This window comes from Myiozetetes cayanensis, unplaced genomic scaffold (genome assembly GCF_022539395.1).
Source record: "Myiozetetes cayanensis isolate MyiCay16 unplaced genomic scaffold, myiCay2020 scf3, whole genome shotgun sequence".
Classification (NCBI taxonomy): Eukaryota; Metazoa; Chordata; class Aves; order Passeriformes; family Tyrannidae; genus Myiozetetes; species Myiozetetes cayanensis.
Window position 1 is genome coordinate 57349810 of NW_026087521.1, and position 18128 is coordinate 57367937.

The window sequence follows — 18128 nt, forward strand, 5'->3', positions numbered from 1 at the left end:
AGGGCAACTCTAACACCACTCTCTCAATGGTGGACTCTACTATTTAAGAATGCAATGGACAGAGGCATTAACTGGGTGCCCTTCCTCTACCCAAGACCGCTTTCACCAAGCCCATACCAACTGCTTACCTCTGAGCCTGCTGCCTTTCCTTCAGACACACAAACAAGACACACAACTAGGACCTTGCTTGCAACTGCAGTTTATCTAAAAGATTCTGTGCTCTGAAATGGGAGATGCCACACAGCCACGCATTTACCTGGCACTGAACAGGGTGGTCCTGGCAGGAGGGTGCTGGGGTGTTTGGGAACACGAGGGAGGGGGACTGGGGCCCACGTAAGCAACTGGGTTTGCTCGTAAGCAGGGAGGTGGGACACAGCAGGGGCGGGGGAAAAGGGCTGTGCCCCCAAGGTATGTCCCTGCTCTATAAAAATGACTTCAGTTGCATCCAGAGTCAGGGGGGAAAACAGCTTCCACCTCTGCTCCAGCTTCCAACAGCCTTGTCCAGGCAGAAGGACACCGAGCAAAAGCAGGCCCTGAGGATGAAGGTCCAGGCACTGACATTCACTGCGCTTCTCCTGGTGCTGCTCTGCTCAGCCCCAGCACCATCTGGGGCACTGGGCGGCCAGGCCAGCAATCCCAAGAGGCAGCCAGGAGCTCGGGGCTCTGGAGAAGACTCTCGGCCACCTGGAGATGGAGGGGACAAGCTGCCTGGGCAGGGCTCAGAGGGGAGCCGCCCCCCAGCCGGTGCATGGAAAGTGATGGGAGAGGCACATCCCAGCTCCGGGTCCCCCGGCAAGATCATGGCCAAACCCTTGCTGGGCAGTGGGAATCAGATCCCTGCCAGCAAGCCCTGGAGGCTCCCACTGCAGCCCTCCCGCAGCAGGATCCCGAGGCTGAGCCTCCACCTGAAGGACTACGGGAAGTTCAACAGTGACACGGTAAGCACAGCCTGTCCTTGGCCAGCGAGCACGAGGGTCTGCGTGAGGGATTTGCAAGGTGGCTGGGGATGAGCGGAGGTACCAGTCAGGATCAGGTAGGACTGAGGGCAGCAGGAGCAGATGCCAAGCATCAGGTACAAAGGTGCTTTCAGGCTATTCCTAATAAGCTGCATGTAAAGGTGCCAGTAACAACATGGCCTCACAGCAGAGTGTGGCTTGTGGTACTGATGTGGGAGGTGGGCAGTGACACCCCTAAAGCCCCAGCTGGTACCTGACAAGGCTTAGAGCAGAGCTGATGGCTGTGCATGCAGGTGGTGAGCAGAGCAGGAGGGGAGTGCAAGTCTGGTTGCAGCACCATGTGTTATCCTCAGAGCTGCAGGACAGTCCTGCTCCAGCCCCAGCCCCTGTAATGTTCCCCAGCCCCTGAAGTCTCATGTTTACCCCCCCCCAGAAGCACTACCACAAAGCTCTCAGAGCTCTGCAAGGGGGGCACCATGCCCTGATGCCCCTTGCCATGCTGATGGGCACAGTTCCTCACAGCAATGCCCAGAGGGAGGCACAGACCTCCTCTGCCTGTGGGCTCAGCACAACATCCGGCAAATAACCAACCGCTCTGTTATCAAACCTAAACCACCTTTTGGTGACACACAAGTAAACCTTGCCTTAGTCACGAAGTGCTATCTGATGCTGTGCCAGGTGCCACCCACCTGGGGCAGGTGACACAGAAGAGGCACTAGTGTATGTCTGTGGTTGCCACAATGCTGCTGAGTGTGCTTTCTGTCAAAAGCACTAATGAACTGCCCCTGGAACTGCTTCCTCGGGCCTCAGCTTCTCCAGCTACTTGTATGAAGCTGCTGCTCTATAGCCTGGTGAGCTATTTTGTCCTGCTACTGCAGGATTTACTGTATTATTTTACCACTTTAAATGAAACCAAACACTCATCCCATTCTATCAAACAATCTTCTGCAACTTTGCTTTTCTTTCCAATGGGAGCTTCTCTGTCCTGCCCTTCTGGGGGAAATGAAGAGGCTCTTTTGAGCTCTTCCCACTCCCAGGCATTGCACTGCTGTCAGCTTGAGCGTGACAAAGCTTATAGACTCTCGCAATCGTGGTCCCAGGACTGAGCATTTCACATCACCCAAGACAACTGACTAACCAGCTGTGGGGCATGTGCACCCCAAAAGGAAACCTTCTGACTTTGCCAGAGACTTCTTGTCAGCCCAAGCCTGCATAGAAAGTGCCCATTCGAGCCTGTGAACAGCACAGGCTCCCTGGGACCAGGGCTCTTGGCAGCGTGAGCACAGTGATGACACAGCTGGGAGTGGGAGGGGGTCCTTGTCTGGGGGCTGGGCACAGCTGGACACTGGCACTGCAGCCACCACTTTCCCTCTCTCTGCAGCACTCCTGCCACAGCATCCAGTCCCGGCCCTGCCAGAAGCCCTCTGACTGTGGTGGCTGCCTGGGGCTCTACACCTGTAAGCTGCCTGCTGGCACCTGCAACCTGAAAGCTGTCTCCAGGCAGAGAGGTGAGTTGCAACCTCCCCAGCAGCTGGCACCAGGGAAACCAACACACAGCCAAGCACAAGCACAGCCCTTTGCCTGCACCTCTCCAAGCCCAAATCTGACTGCCCTGTGCCAGGCTGGATCTGGTCTCTTGACTGCACAGGACTCACTGTCTGTCCTACTGGGACTGACCACAACCTACTGCATGGTAGATGGGACAATTCCATAAATTTCTGTAAGGGCTGGGATTTGACGGGTACCCTGGGATCTTGCAGGTTGGCAACAGCCCACGCTGGCAAACCAAGGAGGGATACAGGGCTGGGCGTTTAGCTTGAGAGTCAGCAAGTGCAGTCCTGTGCATCACGGGCCCTGCAGAGCTGCTCATGTTGGTGTGTGAGAGCTGCTTAATTAGCCAGGAACTGTCAGGAAGCAGAGATCGCAGCTTTTAATGTTTAACCAGTGTCCTGGTCCGTATCCTTCTGTAAATCCATGCCCCCAGATTGGCCTCTTGCCTCAGCACGTTTGTCTGCACCCACATACACAAGGTCATGGAACAGAAACTCATCCAAGGATACTAAACACAGAGACACCACCTCTGCTGCAGGAAACCCCTGGTTGTGGGATGTATAGCAGGCAAGTTTAAGGTTGTGGGTATGTATAGTACAGTGTGTGTATATATGGTATATAGGGAATACCCAGAATATGTGTGTCTGTTCACAGTCATCTCTGGCCACCTGCTGTTGGCAGCCTCCACAGGAGGGCACATGGGCCCATGGTCAGACCCAGCACAGATGGTGTTATGGCTTTTCTTTACAGGTGGGTTCCTCCAAAGCATCCAGAGCCCTTAAAGACATGCTGATCTAGGAGCAACACAGCTTGAAATAAAGCTGAAGAGGTTGTCCTGCAGCTGGGGATCAATACTTTCTGTCTGAGTTTCATTTTAAATCCTTAATGACACAGTTGTAAATGTTTCTTTCACTGCACTTCTCATGCTGCTGCTTTTTACCTCCCCCCCAGCGCTTGGATTTTGTACACTATGTAGGCTTGATTCCCATTTTCCTGAGAGTTGCCAATAAAAGCACTGAGTGGTCACAGAGCGCTGTGCTGCCAGAGCCCCCTTGGAGCCCCCAAATGAGGCAAAAGGGGCTTTTTCACAACCCTTTTTAATTTAAGCTATTAGGATATTGCAGGAAAAGCTACCAGGATCTCAGCATGCTCACACAAAGTTCAAGCTGAGCCAAGCATGGGGCATCCCTCCCATTTCCTTACCACAGCTCCTGCCGAGGAAGGCCAAGTCCCATGTTGTTGAAAACATCACTTGAGAAGGGGAATGTGGAGTTCCCAGGAACAGACTTGGCAATGAAGGACCGTGTAGGAGACCTGTTTCTGAAGGCTGGAGCTGAGCCACACATCAGCTTTATTTAGCATCCCACAGAGCTTTGCAGGCATCCTGGCCACCTTCGCATGCGTGGTAGCGTCCCAGCTTTGCAAAACCTCATTGTGCTACTATTAAAAACATCTTTCTGAAAGAGAACCAAAGCACAGCATTTGATTCACCTTGCATCCCACTGCAGTTCCCTTTGGTGGGCCACCACCGCCTCCTGTGACAAACTAGGCTTGAACTAGTGCCAACTTTGCTCAGCACACCTGAGGGGCAGCCCCACACTCTCCACCTGGTCACCCCTACAGGAGCCTAACCTTGGGGAGGGGCGGGGGGTAAATGCTGCTGGCTTCTCTGAGCCCCTCTTTTGCTGCTTCATCTGTCCCTGCACAGAATTTTGGGGGGCACAGAGCTGCAGGTGCTGCCAGCCTGCCTCCTGCCCAGTAGGGTACTACAGCTGTTTGGCATTTACAGTGCTCACCACAGAACCACAGAGAGCCTAAGGTGGGAAGGGACCTCTGGGGGTCACCTGGGCCACCCCCCTGCTGAAGCAGGGCCACCCAGAGCCATTTGCCCAGCCAGTCTGGTCCCCAGAGAGTGGCACATGTCACAGCCAGAGCAAGCCTCATTGCGCTGGGAGCCAGGGAAGTACCGTCTCTCTCAGAGTTCACCCCTTCACCCACCCAGCCGCCCACGCCTGCCACCACCCATCACAACACACTTCTTCTGTCCTCAAACACCACACAGGACAAGGAGGCTGCTGTAGGAAACTCTGGAAATGCAGGCTTCAAAAGATTCACAGAGCAGCACTGGACCCACTGCTCTGGTAGGGTACAGAGCAGGGGTGAGCTCCTCTGAACCCTGCTGCTGGTCAGCATGGTCCTCTAACCTGGAAAAACCCACTGACCACAGGGGCACGTGGACTACTTTCAAAACCTCTTGGAGGCCTGGGAAGCCCAGTGTAGCACAGCTGCTCACAGCAAAGGTATCTGCATGCAGCTTTCACCCTGCAACCCCCAGGCAGCTGGGAAAGAGACTGTCCTCCAAGAGCAGAGGAGACTCAAGGATGCTCCAGATACTCGACTTTGCTCTCACAAGCAATGGAAGTGTAACAGCTTTCACACCAGCTGGGAAAAAGACTTCACCCCACCCCACATCTCCTCCCCACCAAAAACAACAGAGGAGAGGCACGCAGGAGACCCTACCTCCTCCCAAACCAGGAGCACAGAAGGCAGCAGCAGGCATTCTGCCCCTGCATGTTTCCTACTGTGCTTCCCAGCAGCAACATCCAAAATGGGAAAAGAGAGGCCATCTGACCTTTGGGAAGTGGGTCTCCAGGGCAAGATCCTCCAGCTGAGCTCCACCTTGGGCTCTTCCTGCAAGCGGTCAGGAGAGCGAATGAGACCACACAGCCTCTGAGACTCACAGAGAAGCTGAAGGCTTGGCCAAGTCGAGAGTTCAGCTGCTAAATGTCCTCTCTGGCTCATGGTCAGTTCCAAGTGGGCTGATGGGAATACACAGCTTACCCCTTTCCCCTCAAACACGATGGACCCACATATGCCTTTTACACCACTCGCTTTTAATTACACTGCATAAGGAAAGACCTCTCCTTGTACTCAGACTCCCTGATACAGCCACCCAGGGAGCTGGCTAGCCCATCAAGTCCTCAGTAGGTTTAGTGGTTCCCCCTCACCCTCCTCCCTTGCTTGGAAGCTCCTCCTGGTCAGTCCACATCATCCCTGCAGCCCTCAGTGTCCTTGCTTTGCAGAGACCTACTTCCATACATCTCTGCTCTTCCCCTCCATATCTGAGCTCTGCCTGCTCAGTCCCGTGAAAGTCCCGCTTCGGCCTCCTGCAGCACCAGGCAGAGAAGAGGCAGGGCAAGAGTCACTGGTTAATAATTGTTCTAACCTCAATATAAATAGAAAAATACAACAAAACCCAAAGAATTGACTAGCTAAAAGATCCAATCTGCTGGGACGCCTGCAACGTGCTAGTGCAGAGTTCAGAGAGAGTGCTTGGTCCAGTGCATGGTACTGTAGATATCCAGAAGCCTGTCCCGGCAGCCCCACAGCCATCCAGCCTTCCTGCAGCTCCGCATGTCCGTGCAAGCGTGGCTGGCCATGGTCAGCTTGCCCAAGGCTGTTGGCTCCTGGGAGCAGGCTGAACAGGAATGGTTGATAAGTCTGATTTATTGCTGTTGAATGGTAAAGCTGTTCTCTTCTGTGGAACGAGGATGTGCTTCGCTCCTACTTTTTGTGGAGGAATTTCATTTTGCTGCCTGAAGAGAGAGAAAGGAAAATGGGCTCCCCACAGCGACAGGCAAAACAAGTGTCATTCATCACCACCTCCACCCTACACAGAGAACTGGCCCTGCTGCCAGCCCTGTGTCCTTATCCACAGCCAGCTGCTCTGCAAAGCTGGAAGCAGGTGCCTGCAGAGCTCTGCCCAGCCCCTGGGAGCAGTGCTACAGACTCAGACCCTGCAAACCCCCAGGCACACCCTCCAGAGCCCCTTTGCCCAGCAGTCCTGAAAGGTGAACACATGGCTAAGCTCACCTCGGCCAGAGCCTATATGGAGGCAGGGCACTCCAGCCCCTCAGGCACTGCTGCTCCTAAGTGGCCAAGAATGGCCAGGGATGCCACCTGAACACATGATCAAACTCTCTTAGACACAGTGCCCAGTGAATTATCAAGGACTTCTGAGCTCTGGTGTCTGGAGCTCTTGTCTAGCTACCTTTACAGTGAAAAATAGATTCAATCTCAGAATACTCCCAGCGATTCCCACTGCTGATCCCTAAGGGCAAACCCAAAGGCAATGAAGACTGTCACTTCCCTCACCAGGACATGCATCTGCCACCCCCAAGTCACTGGTTGCTCCATTGCCTCCTCAGATCCAGCTATTTCCCTTAGAAGACACTGATCATTCATGGCTCAGAGCACTGCTCTGCAGGATGCCACACACAGTCACCCTCAGGCAGCTTCTCTACCGCCCACTCTGAAGGCAACAAGAAGCCCAAACCTCCTGAGAAGCCAAGGGTTTTGCTCGTTCCTTACCTAGGCCTTTCAGGAACCTATTGACTCCACTCTGCTCCCCACTGGGAAGTGTTTCCAGGTACTCCTGAGCCCGTACCTCAAAGAGACCTGCAGAAAGAAAGAAGTCAACAACTTTTATTTTGCAGCTCTGTAAATCCAAGCAAGAATGCCCATCTGAAAGTGTGTTTACCCATACACTACTGCACACAAGAGGGAACAACTCACCCCACCTCCTCCATCAGCTGAGCCCAGATCTGGCACAGAACCTTTGGTCTGTCCCTCCCTCCTCACTGCAAAGCTGACTGAGCTTCTGTTCCTTGCTCAGGGAGAGACAAAAACTCTGTTCATTCTGCTATGAACACAGCTAAGTCCAGAGAGTGAGATCATCTGTGGAATTGTCATGCAGGATTTACCACACTGCAAAACTTCTTTTACTCAGCCACCTATTCAAGTGTCCCCTGCTTATTAGTGCTTGGGAAGAAGCTGTAAGCCAGCACTGAGCAGCAGCAGGGATAAGAAACTTCACCTGCCAGTAGGGTCCTTGGGATTGTGGAATAACAGCAGTGAAACAACAGAAGCTGCTCTGGGAAGGACATGAGCATTCATATCTTCTGCTAGCCAAAAGAGCCATAACCAGCCCATTTTTCCTCTAGACACAAGAAGGGGACCTGAGGGACTACAAGAATAAACATCATTCCAGCAGTGTACCCCTTGTGTGATAGTGCTGATGGGAATTCAACGTGGAACAGAAGAGGCACACACACGGACAATACTGCAGTGATAAGGGTGACTATAACCCCAATCTCAACAAGAAATAGCCAGATCAGGCACGAAGTGCCTTCGTTCTCTAGCAGCTGGTTCCCACGCACTGTGCACGTGTCTCACCACAATCCTGTGAGGCAATGGTCCCCGCTTTGGGAAGATAAGGAAATGGAGACAAGGAATCCCCAAGTGACTTGTGAGGGTCACGTATAGGTGTCAAAACAAACCATTAGCATGTGCTGGTGCTTCCCTACCACTTCCCTCCCAGTATTCCTGCAGGTACCCTCCAGCCATGGTGCTGATGATGGAGCTGGCGGTCGATGGAGCATCTCCTGGCTCTCGCAGGAGCACAGCAGTTTCCACAGCAGCAGAGCCCAGTCCAAGCTGCTCACCTCTGACCCCCTGCTTCCGCAGCTCCCGCTCCTGAATGAAGCCCCCAAACATCTGTGTCTCCATGAAGACCTCCAGGAAGCGTCTGAGGCTCTTGGAAGAGACGGACTTGCGGAAAGCCTCACGCTGCAGGGTCCGCTCCTCTCGCTCCGTGGGGGTCAGGAAGAGGGAATAGTGGCCCACAATCTCCACAAAGAAACGGACAAAGGCCTCAGACACCACCTCATTCAAAGGGCTGGTCTCTAAGGAGAAAATAAAGAGGCAGTGGTGAGGACAGTGCTGTGAGGATTTGCTGGAAAAATCCCTGGGTAAAAATTCCCTGTTTTTTTTCAGACAGCCTGAGCAGGAGAAGCTGCTCATGAGAGACAGCATTCTGGCAAGTGCTTACCACAGAAGTAGATCAAATTGCTACTACTTTGAAAGTCACCAAGCTTTGTCTTGGTGTTCACTCCTCTTTGATGGATGGGAGAGAGAATGAGAAGAGTAAAAGTGAGAAAATTCATGGGCCGAGATAAAGACAGTTTAACGGATAAAGCTAAAACTGTGCACGGAAGCAAAGCAAAATAATTAATTTATTCACCATTTCCCATGGGCAGGCAGGTGTTCAGCCATCCCCAGGAAACCAGGGCTCCGGCACACGTAATGGTGACTTGGGAAGACAAAACGCCCTATCTCTGAATGTCTCCCCACTTCCTCCTTCTCCCCCCAGCTTTATAGGCTAAGCAAGACTCCATGAGCGTCACCTCCAGATGGAGTGATGCTTTGGAATCAGCTGTCCTGGCTGTATCCCTTCCCAACTTCTTGTGGACCCCCAGCCCACTCACTGGCAGAAAAGGACTTGACCTAGTGCAAGCTCTGCTCAGCAACAGCTAAAACATCCCTGAGTTATCAACCCTGTTTCCAACACAAATGCAAAACACAACCCTGTACTAGCTACTATGGAGAAAACTAACTCTATCCCAGCCAAACCCAGAACGTTCTTCAGGCTCCCCTGCAATGAGGAGGTGCCCATAACTGCCCCCAAGAGAGCTGTCTCAGCCCAGTCGCCTGTGAGCCACATGGCCATCTCTGAGTCTGCAGCTTTGCGGGTGGACTGTCCCCCAGAGGAGCCTGCATCACTCACATGGCCAGCAGCGGAGAGAAGCCTATGGAACCCTCCCTGAAAGCAGTACAGGTGTTGCCTGGAACTGTAAGGGAAGGACAGACAGAAGGGGAAGCTGGGAAGGGATAACTATTGTTGCTCTTAACACAGAGAACTGCCCCCTGTGCAATGAAATATTTAACATAGCTTAACCAAAATCCTGACCTACCTCTAATATTTGTGGTGTTAAATTTAACACATGCCTAGTTCTCCTCTAAGAAGTGACAGAAGAAAGAGGGGCAGGAAAAGAGGTGGTTTTAAGGTGTAAGGCATCGTGCTTTACCCTGCTTGCCATTGACAGGGCCCTCCTCCTTGTCGCTCGCCAGCTCATTCCTCTGCTCCAAAATGTGTTCTAGGGCGGCCTGCAGCTTGCGGGGCAGGATGGAGTCCTCATCTTCCATCTGTAAGACAGAGCCACCTCCTCAGGGACTGGGGCATAAAACAGCTCCTACCCTGTCCCCAGCAGAGCAGGAGGACACTAAAAATGAACCGTGAGGAGAGGGAGAAGGCATAATATGCTTGGCACGTTCCCAGCACCTCCCAGCGCAGTACTATCAAGAAGCACGAGAGGAAGGAGAAAGGGGGTATCTTTTCCTAAATATTTCCCTATTCTGGAGGAATTTCAGATGTCTGATCTGAGATGCCCGCCACTGCACCCTCCGCCTGTGAGCACTTGCCCCACCACAAAGAGGATGTGTCTAACAATGCTGGCGTGTGGCCAGGTGAGCAGAGCCCCCTGCTCGGCTCTGCTCAGGCACCAATCATCTTATGGAGGCATAATGAGTTCCCAGAGAGCCAAGGAACTGCCAGTGACTGTGCACAGACTCCTACCAGCCCTGGCTGAGAGAGCATGATTTAGCTTAAACCTCCAAAAGAGAGGTGCAGGTAAAGCATATCCCTGCAGCTAAGGCAGCTGGCAAGCGAGAACCGAGACAAAAGAGTGGCCTTCACCCACAGGCTGCTCTCTGCAGCAGGAGGAGCACTCATCCCATCCTACCCACGGGAGCTGAGGCACAGCAGACATTGATTCTGCCAGCACCGCTCAACGATCTGCCAAGAAGCTCTGGGAAAAAATAGCTTCCTGGCCAGCAGTGTATTTGCTCATTTGTAGTCTTCCCCTTCCTCCTCCCCTTCCCACTCCTCCTCTCCACAACAAAGGGAAATAAAAATCAGCAGGGTATCTCACTACCAGAGCAACATACAGGCTCCCATGTACCAGCTTATGACCCATCCAGTGCAAGGGCCAGAGTGAGGAACCACAAGCTTCTTGGGCAGAAAGGATTTCAAGAAATCATCCAGGCTCCCCTCCCACGCAGGGCAGAGTATGTGATAGGAGATGGACTGACAGATACAGCTAGAATAGCCCATGCTGCTCCCCAGCAGACAGTGCTGAGCCAAGGCTTTCCAGTTGTGCCCTCCATCTTACAGGAGACACTTCAAGAACTACAGTGCTCAAGTACCACCATTTCCCCTCTTTAAAAAAAAAAACCAAACCAGAAACAGAAATAATTCACAATGATTCAGTCCTCAACAGCTGTGGTTTGGGATGCTGATATTACATATATACACAGCAACCCCTCTAACACTGCCAACCACAAATCCTGCCTTGGTGGGATTTTTAATCCCTGAGTGGGGAGAAAGCAATCTATCCAGAAGGGCATGTCAGCAAACACAGATGGAGGTAAGGTATGATGGAAAAAGGGGAGAGAAGGTGAAGGATACGAAATAGCTCTGCTCACCTGTCTCAGAAACCGGTTATTTACCAGGTCAACAACGAGGACCTAAGAACAAAAGAAGAATAAAAGGGGGAAGTAATTATTTCTATCATCAAGAGTTTATCTTAATCTGTAACTGCTCTAGAGGAAGTGCTTTAGCCCTGCCCCTGCTCCTCCTACCCTCCACCACAGCTGGAGGAGGCACCCAGGGTGAGCCAGGAGTGGAGCCCTTGTTGTGGCTTTCTGAGGACACTGCTGCAAACTGCAGAGCAGCTTGGACAGCAGGAGGCTATGATCCAAAGCCTGGCCCACCACTCTTTATCACCAAATCACACTCAGAACCTTATCTTTTCTCCCCGTGTGCTGCACTGCTGTCTCTGGGTTGTGCAGGGAGGGAAATGCCTGCCTGACCACGTTCAGCCTTGCTGCATTCACTCTTGTGCACCACAAATCCAATTCTTAATTATTTATTGCTTGCATTAGGCACCTGTGTTAACCAGAGGAGCAGCTATCCTGGCCAGTCTACAGCAATCACAGTTCAAGCCTGGCAGACTTTGCACATAGCCCCAGCAGAAACCAAAAGAAGCTTTAATAAAGCCATCTCCTCCTAACCACAGTAGCCCCACGGTGGGAGATCCCAGCCCCCTGCCTTCCCAAGCTGTGGACAAGGCAGAGCATAGACTTTGCTTCCCCAGGGGACTGTCCGCTTCCTCCCTCCCCGTGCAGCCAGAGAACGAGAGCTCGGCTCCGTCCCACTGCCAAGGCAGGCTCTCCAGAGCAGCCTTCCTGGGAGAGAAGACAACTCAGCCCACTGGAAGCAACCTAGAGTAAGGCCACAGTGTGGCTGCATGGCTCACCTCCTCGACTGGCAGCTCCTTCAGGCGGGGCAGGGAGCTGGAGAGCAGGCCAATGAGGAAGGGGGTGGGCGAGCACACGATGTCGATCATGGAAGGCGGCAGCACAGGGATGTAGGTGTGCTGCCAGGTGAAGGGGTACAATAGGGCCACCGTGGCGTGGCAACACTTGGAGAGAGTGCTGGAAGGTGAAACACAATCAAGGACGTTGGCTGGTTGGTCAGGGAATGTGTGGTGCTTCCTAGAAATCAGGACTCTTTCAACTGTTCCCTGATTGATCCCTCTAATTACTAGGGGCTTTCCCAGATTTCTGAGCCCATTTTTCAGCTTCAAAAGCAATGACTTCCGAAAGATGATCTCAGCCTACGCACGTGTGACAAGAGATGGGTCCCACCGAATCAGAGATCTGCTACTCCAGTGCACTGATGGGAAACATCACACAGACAGACATGGCATCTTTTATGCCACTGCCTTTCCTTAGAGAAATGAGTTTATTCTCCCACAGCATACCTCTGTGGCTGTTCCCATGGGAAAGCCACATCTCTGAATGCACAGGGGCTACGCTGCCCAGCACAGACAGCACACAGCTGTGGGGGGCAGAAGGCAGCCCCACCACCACCACAGCAACCATCTGCTGGGCTGCCCTGGCCCACTTACCTGCTGGCCATACTCTTGGTCTGATCACTGCAGCTGCACAACCTGCTGGGACCCCCTGACAAAGTTCCTAAGCACCAAGGTTCCCAGGTGTTCCTGCAGGTCATTCCAGTCATGGTCCACTCCTGCCCTTTGGCTTGCTACCTGTACAGCACACTGGGCAACCCTTAGCAGGAGTAATGGCACGCCAAAGGATGCTTTTCTATTGGTCCCAATCATATGCCAGAGCATGGGGGAAGGAGGAAGGCAGTGGTCTCCAGCCAAGGCTATCCAGGCACCCTGCAGCCTGTGGAACCTGCCAAGGCTACCCAGAACCATGGGAGCGTGAAATCCCACGAGGGGAGCACACAGCCAGCCCACAGCTCATGGGACTTCGGCCTTCCTTCTTGCCCCTTCAAATGCCACCAGCAGTCTGGCTGTAAGTGCCTTTGCTGACAACAAGAGGGCCCGTCCAGAAACCTCATCAGCTCTCTGGCAGGAGGCAGGCAGGGTCTCCAGTCAGACACAGCAGAGCTCACCACAGGGCACCAGTTAGTCATCTGTTCTGGGTCTGTAAGTATTTTTATGCATCAAGAGAAGGGGGAGGCTTGCTGCTACAAACCCTGTATGCAATGTCACTTCATTTACTCATACCCAGGTATTAAAAGGCTGGAGGAGGGGAAGGAGACTGGTGCAGCCAGGAGGAGTCACGTCAATGAGGAAGGACGCCCAGCTGGCTCCTGCTAGACTCCACGGAAGAATTTACATCCAGCAACCTGGATCTGGCAGTTTACTGCTGACTTGAGAAGGAAAAGGTTTGATGGGTGCAGACTTGAGCTTGCTCTGACAAATGAAGCCTGTTTTCCCTCCCCACCTCGCTCCAGCTAAGTTTGGTGGATGTGCATCCCCGTGCTGTATTGCTGAGGCACACTGAGCAGAGTGGTGTGGCTGGGGGACACCTGGCTGGCTTCCATCAGGTAAGCTCAGTTTAGCAGAACACAATTGTAGTTGCCAGGACTTCACTGTGACAGTATGAAGTAATCCTTGTTTAGGAAAGTCTAAGAGTATTCCCCTCCCTCCTCTGCACTCATTCCCGCAGGCTGCCTCTGTGTCACTGCTCTCAAGCTGTGCCTGCCCTCATCAGCAGGCCCACACCTTGCTGTGTCTATCACACGTGCAAGGTAGATAATGAATCTGAGAGAAACAAAATGAAAATAATGAGAAAGCACAGAGCTAGTAGGAAACAGGAACATTTACCTAAAAAAAAAAAAAAACAACAAAAAACTCACCAAGAAAAAATGTGGGAATAATATCAGAGTGGCTGATTTTTGTTGTATCTTTCATACAAGCTAATCTTGAAAGAAACCACAACAAAAGTGAATGTGCTATCTCAGAGGTGCACTCCAAGTTAATGAGATCCTTTAAAAACCATCTTCTTCAAGGTTGCACTATTCATATACTCACACATTTTGGGTCATGTTAGCAAACATAAAGGCAGGGGTTTCTCTTCCCCTCTGTTACTGCAGAACATATTTTCCACTCCTCAATTGCTGACTGATAATAGCTCCAGTAATAGCAGCAGCAGCAGCATAGTGAAAGCTGAAAGTACTGCACCTTTCATCACTTATGCAGAGCAGTGTGGCATTACCACCACCCACCATTCCTCCTCTTTGAGGAGGGGTTGAACGTGGAAGTGTAAGAAGTTTTATCTTTGTCACAAATCCTCAATTTTGAAGGTGTACCTTTTTTTTTTGTTTCTAAACGTCCTTTCCTTTTTCCTAATTTTCCTGCCTAAAAGTGGGAACTGACTTTATAGACAGCACTTGAAAACCAGTGGAAAACATCTCTGATTCCAGGTAGCTCCACAGAGCAACAGTGAGCAGCCAAGTACATGGTTATTTATGGCATGGTGATGTATTATGGCATGCTGTCTCCTGCTATATTTATGGTGGCTTGTTCTTCCCTCAGCCCAGCTCTCAAGTCCCAGTGAGTACACATGGTACGTGAGAGATTGAGTGGGAGGAAAGATGGCTGAGGTCCAGTTGGTGGAAGTCAAAGGCAGAGCTGTGTAAGTCTGAAATTGTACACACCAGGCAGTGGGAAGTAAAGATAACTTCCCCTTCCACCCTTCCATCTCTGAATGACTCATCTCCTCCAGGATGAAACCTAGGGATCTCTACTCTGAAACATTTCTCACCGTGGAAGACATTTTCAGAGAACAATACTGATAGGGTTGAGGTCTGTGAGGCTCCTTTGAAGGCAGTTCAGAGATGGACACAGAGGAGGTAACACTGAGGTATCTCTTCCACATGTGATTCAGTCAGACTTGCTCTGCAGATGGTCTCAGGGAGCTGCAGGTTGTCAGGAGCCCAGGATAACCTCAGTCTTCTGGAATGACTCAAGCCTAAGCTCTCTCTTTCTCTTGCATATGGCACTGCAACAAGTGCTAAGGGACTGCTGATTCACACCATGGCTGCTGAGCCTCGCAAAAGCACCTGTATGACAAATTCCTTTAATGCCACCTGTGTGACTGTGTGCTCTTCAGCCAGCAGTGATGGGATTGCAGTGCGCTCTGGGGAGTGCCATGCACCACCCTCAGGCCACACAAGTTCAGGGCCAGATGTTCAAATGGGACACAGACACCACTTTTTAAGGCTTTTGGTTTCAACAGTGATCTTAAAAATACCTCAGGTCTTTGAAGTACACTTTCAAGATCCTGAGCACACTTTCATGGGTTCATTCAGCCTTCTGCAGGGAACATGGTTGAGCTGCATGTCTGATGTTGCTTGCAGTTGAGACAGAGATGTCACTAGTACAGAGGCTAAAAAGAACTGAAGTACACAAAGAATCCTCAGATCCCTCCCTAAAGGGCTGATTTCGACTGACACACAGATCTCTCTGGCTGAGCACTCCTTTGGTCAGAACAATGATAGCACAGCAATCTGTGACATTTGTTTGCTTTAACAACAGGCCTTCCCACCACACAGCATCCCATCACAAACCTACCACAGAGCTCTCTATGAAGCTGCTGTTTCTTGATAGCCACCCTAAACACAGGTGGCCAATACAGAATCTGAACACGACAGCTGCAATTACATAGAAACTCTTCTTTCTCTTCTGGGAGAAGTTGCTCCAAGACTAGCTTGACTTGCTTTAAAAGACACCTTGACAGGTTGCAACAGCTTCTAAGGAAGGATAATGGCTGTTCAGTTTGATTGCTTTCCTTGAAGACTTCAGACTGACTACAAGGCTTCCAGTTTTCCACTCCAAAGGCAAGCACCTATGTTAAAAGGTCTCCAAAGCTGAATACCTCTTTGGGTTTAGGATACTTCATGATTTCTGAAAAACACCATTGAATCAAACAACCTTTTGTAGTTTAATGCCAGGAAGCCCTGTGGTCCCTGCACTAACCAAACTGCTCAAAATATGCTGGCATTTGGCAATTTAAGATGGTTTGAATACCTCTTTTCTCTCTTTTTTTTTTTTTTTTTTTGAAATGAGCTCTGCTACAGTAGTATTCATTTTACAAACACCTTCAGATTTCTGACACTGTGTCACATCTGGATTCACTTATGATGGATTACACGTCTGGTTTACAACATTTAACAGGCGTAGGAGCTTCCAAGCATTGTCCCATGACTTTGTGCAGTCAAATCCCACCGGGAGGGTGCCAAGTTCCACCAGCTGTGGGGACCCTCACTGGATCCCACCAACGTGGCAGGCTCGTGCAGGTGAAGAAGCGAGTGCTATGATGATCTGAAGAAACAATGCAATTATCCAACATCAAAACTTAATCCCTGGGTTTCTTCTTCTCCCTAATCACAGAATAAAAAGGAGAAATCTGCGAGGCTGAGATTCGCAGTCCCAGATTTGTTTTTGCAGCACATGGAGAAGGGTTCTTCTTGATGATTAATTACCTTTTGCTGGGGATGACCACATTTAAAGTGTCTACTCTAATTCTTTCAGATCTGCCTTTGATAACAATGACCACTTTGTGTTGTTGACACAGCTGTGGTTTCTGGCAGAGACAGAGTTGGTCAGATCCACAACAGGCTTTTTAGTTCTGGAAAAAGGAGGCATTGATTTTAAGGCCGTGCAAGTTTTTCTGTTTTAAAAAACCCTGTGAATCTCACAAATCTCCTGCTCAGGCCAGTAAAAACTGCCCAGCTCTAGGTACCTTGTGACATCAGGACACTTTTGGTTGGAAGATGCCTTCTAAAAGGTTGGTCTACAGTGCCTGCAACTGCATGCCAGGCAGCATCCCCTGGAAACAAAAGCAGCTCTCGTGCTGCAGTGTTTAACCCGTGCCACGGCCTCCACTGCCCCAGGACTAAAGTTTACAGTGTAGGAGTGAACAAAAGCTAGGGAAGACAACACAGACTAACACAGTTTTCACAAAGTCCTTTTCCTGGGTTGCAAGGCTATGTATTCTCCAGTTTCCATAACAACAGAGGAAAGAACCTCCCCCCCTTAAAAAAAAAACCTAATAAACCAAATTCTTTCCTTTTCCGCTGCCAAGCTGTGGATTGACAGGTCTTTAGACACTCTATGCTCATTCTAAAGATGGAAAAGGCAACGTATTTCACTTGCTGTACACTTGTTAGATGCATTTTTTGGCCCAGCTTGAAAACATTTCACAGTTCACGCAGCATTTGGCAAGAGACCTTTCGGCTTTCTTTTCCCACAGACTGATTTTATAGCGATTAAAAGATGTAAATAAATTTTGTACATCGTTTCTCTGTCACTCACACCCAGACACACCTTTACAAACACAGATATATAGTTATTGATAATGCCCACATGAAGAACCGCAAAGATGAACGATAAATGTAATTTATTGCACATCTTTCACCATGTCACCTGCACTCTTCCCGTTAATCCATCTCAGCTGGATTATTTCTAGCATTCCTAACCTCTGAGCAGTTTCCAACAGCTGTTTTTACCCTTTTTTTTCCTTCTCTTAAGCTATTCCCAAAAAAGTTTTTCTTTTTTTTTTCCTCTGAAACTGGTATTTTCACTCCTAAATTAAATACTACTTAATATTCATTGAGTTCAATGTGTTCCTGTCCCAGGAAAAGTATCATTTTGACAGAAGATCCTGTATGTACAATATCATCAGCTTTCAAAACATGACATGTCTACCAACGAGCAGAAGAAACTGTTGATCTTAGCCAAGGCTCACCAATCCAGTTCACTCAAGTCACTGAACTGGATAAAAATACAATAGTTTACTTAATTTTGAGGCTTATTTTCTTTGTTTTCTGCTGTTCACACCTTTACAGTCCTTTGGGATAATTTCCAAGCTTTTGCTCCAAAAAAATGAGCCAGAGAAACTTCATATTTTGTTATAGGAAAAGAAAAAGACGCTCCTGAAATTGCTCAGAGCAAGGTCTTCTCAGAAACATCAAATACTAAAAGTGTCACAGAGATCTGGCAAATCTATGGTAAATATTTGAATCTGAGCCCTGTGGTCTAAGAGACCCTGGATCTTTTAAACACAACAATTCCTTTTTTCACATAAAAAAAAGCTATGATATAATTAGAGATTCTAGAAACTATGATTCTATAGCTCTCTCCCACTCTCTTTTACAGGCCTGTGCAGCTGGACTCATTCCTAAGGACCCCGGATATACAGACAAAGATATGGAGGTGGAAAAAAACCATCAAAACCCATCAAAGTGCTTTCAATTAGAGAAATTCTGTAAGGCACCCCATGCTCAGAATAAATGGTGTTGTGTTATCATAAAAAGATGTGATAGGAAAAGTTCTGGTAAAT

The 18128-nt window shown here is 50.1% G+C and overlaps 1 protein-coding gene across 1 annotated transcript in view; it reads right to left on the minus strand.

The window, feature by feature from the left end:
• Positions 1 to 5380: 5380 nt before the first annotated feature.
• Positions 5381 to 18128, minus strand: part of DENND2A (DENN domain containing 2A) — a 56608-nt gene continuing 43860 nt past the window's right edge. The window contains exons 15-20 of the mRNA XM_050323902.1: positions 11723 to 11900; positions 10890 to 10931; positions 9434 to 9551; positions 8012 to 8251; positions 6879 to 6965; positions 5381 to 6103 (exon numbers count right to left, since the gene is read on the minus strand). Of these exons, the coding sequence (XP_050179859.1) occupies positions 6072 to 6103; positions 6879 to 6965; positions 8012 to 8251; positions 9434 to 9551; positions 10890 to 10931; positions 11723 to 11900 (697 nt within the window). The 3' untranslated portion in view covers positions 5381 to 6071. The remainder of the gene's footprint in view (positions 6104 to 6878; positions 6966 to 8011; positions 8252 to 9433; positions 9552 to 10889; positions 10932 to 11722; positions 11901 to 18128) is intronic.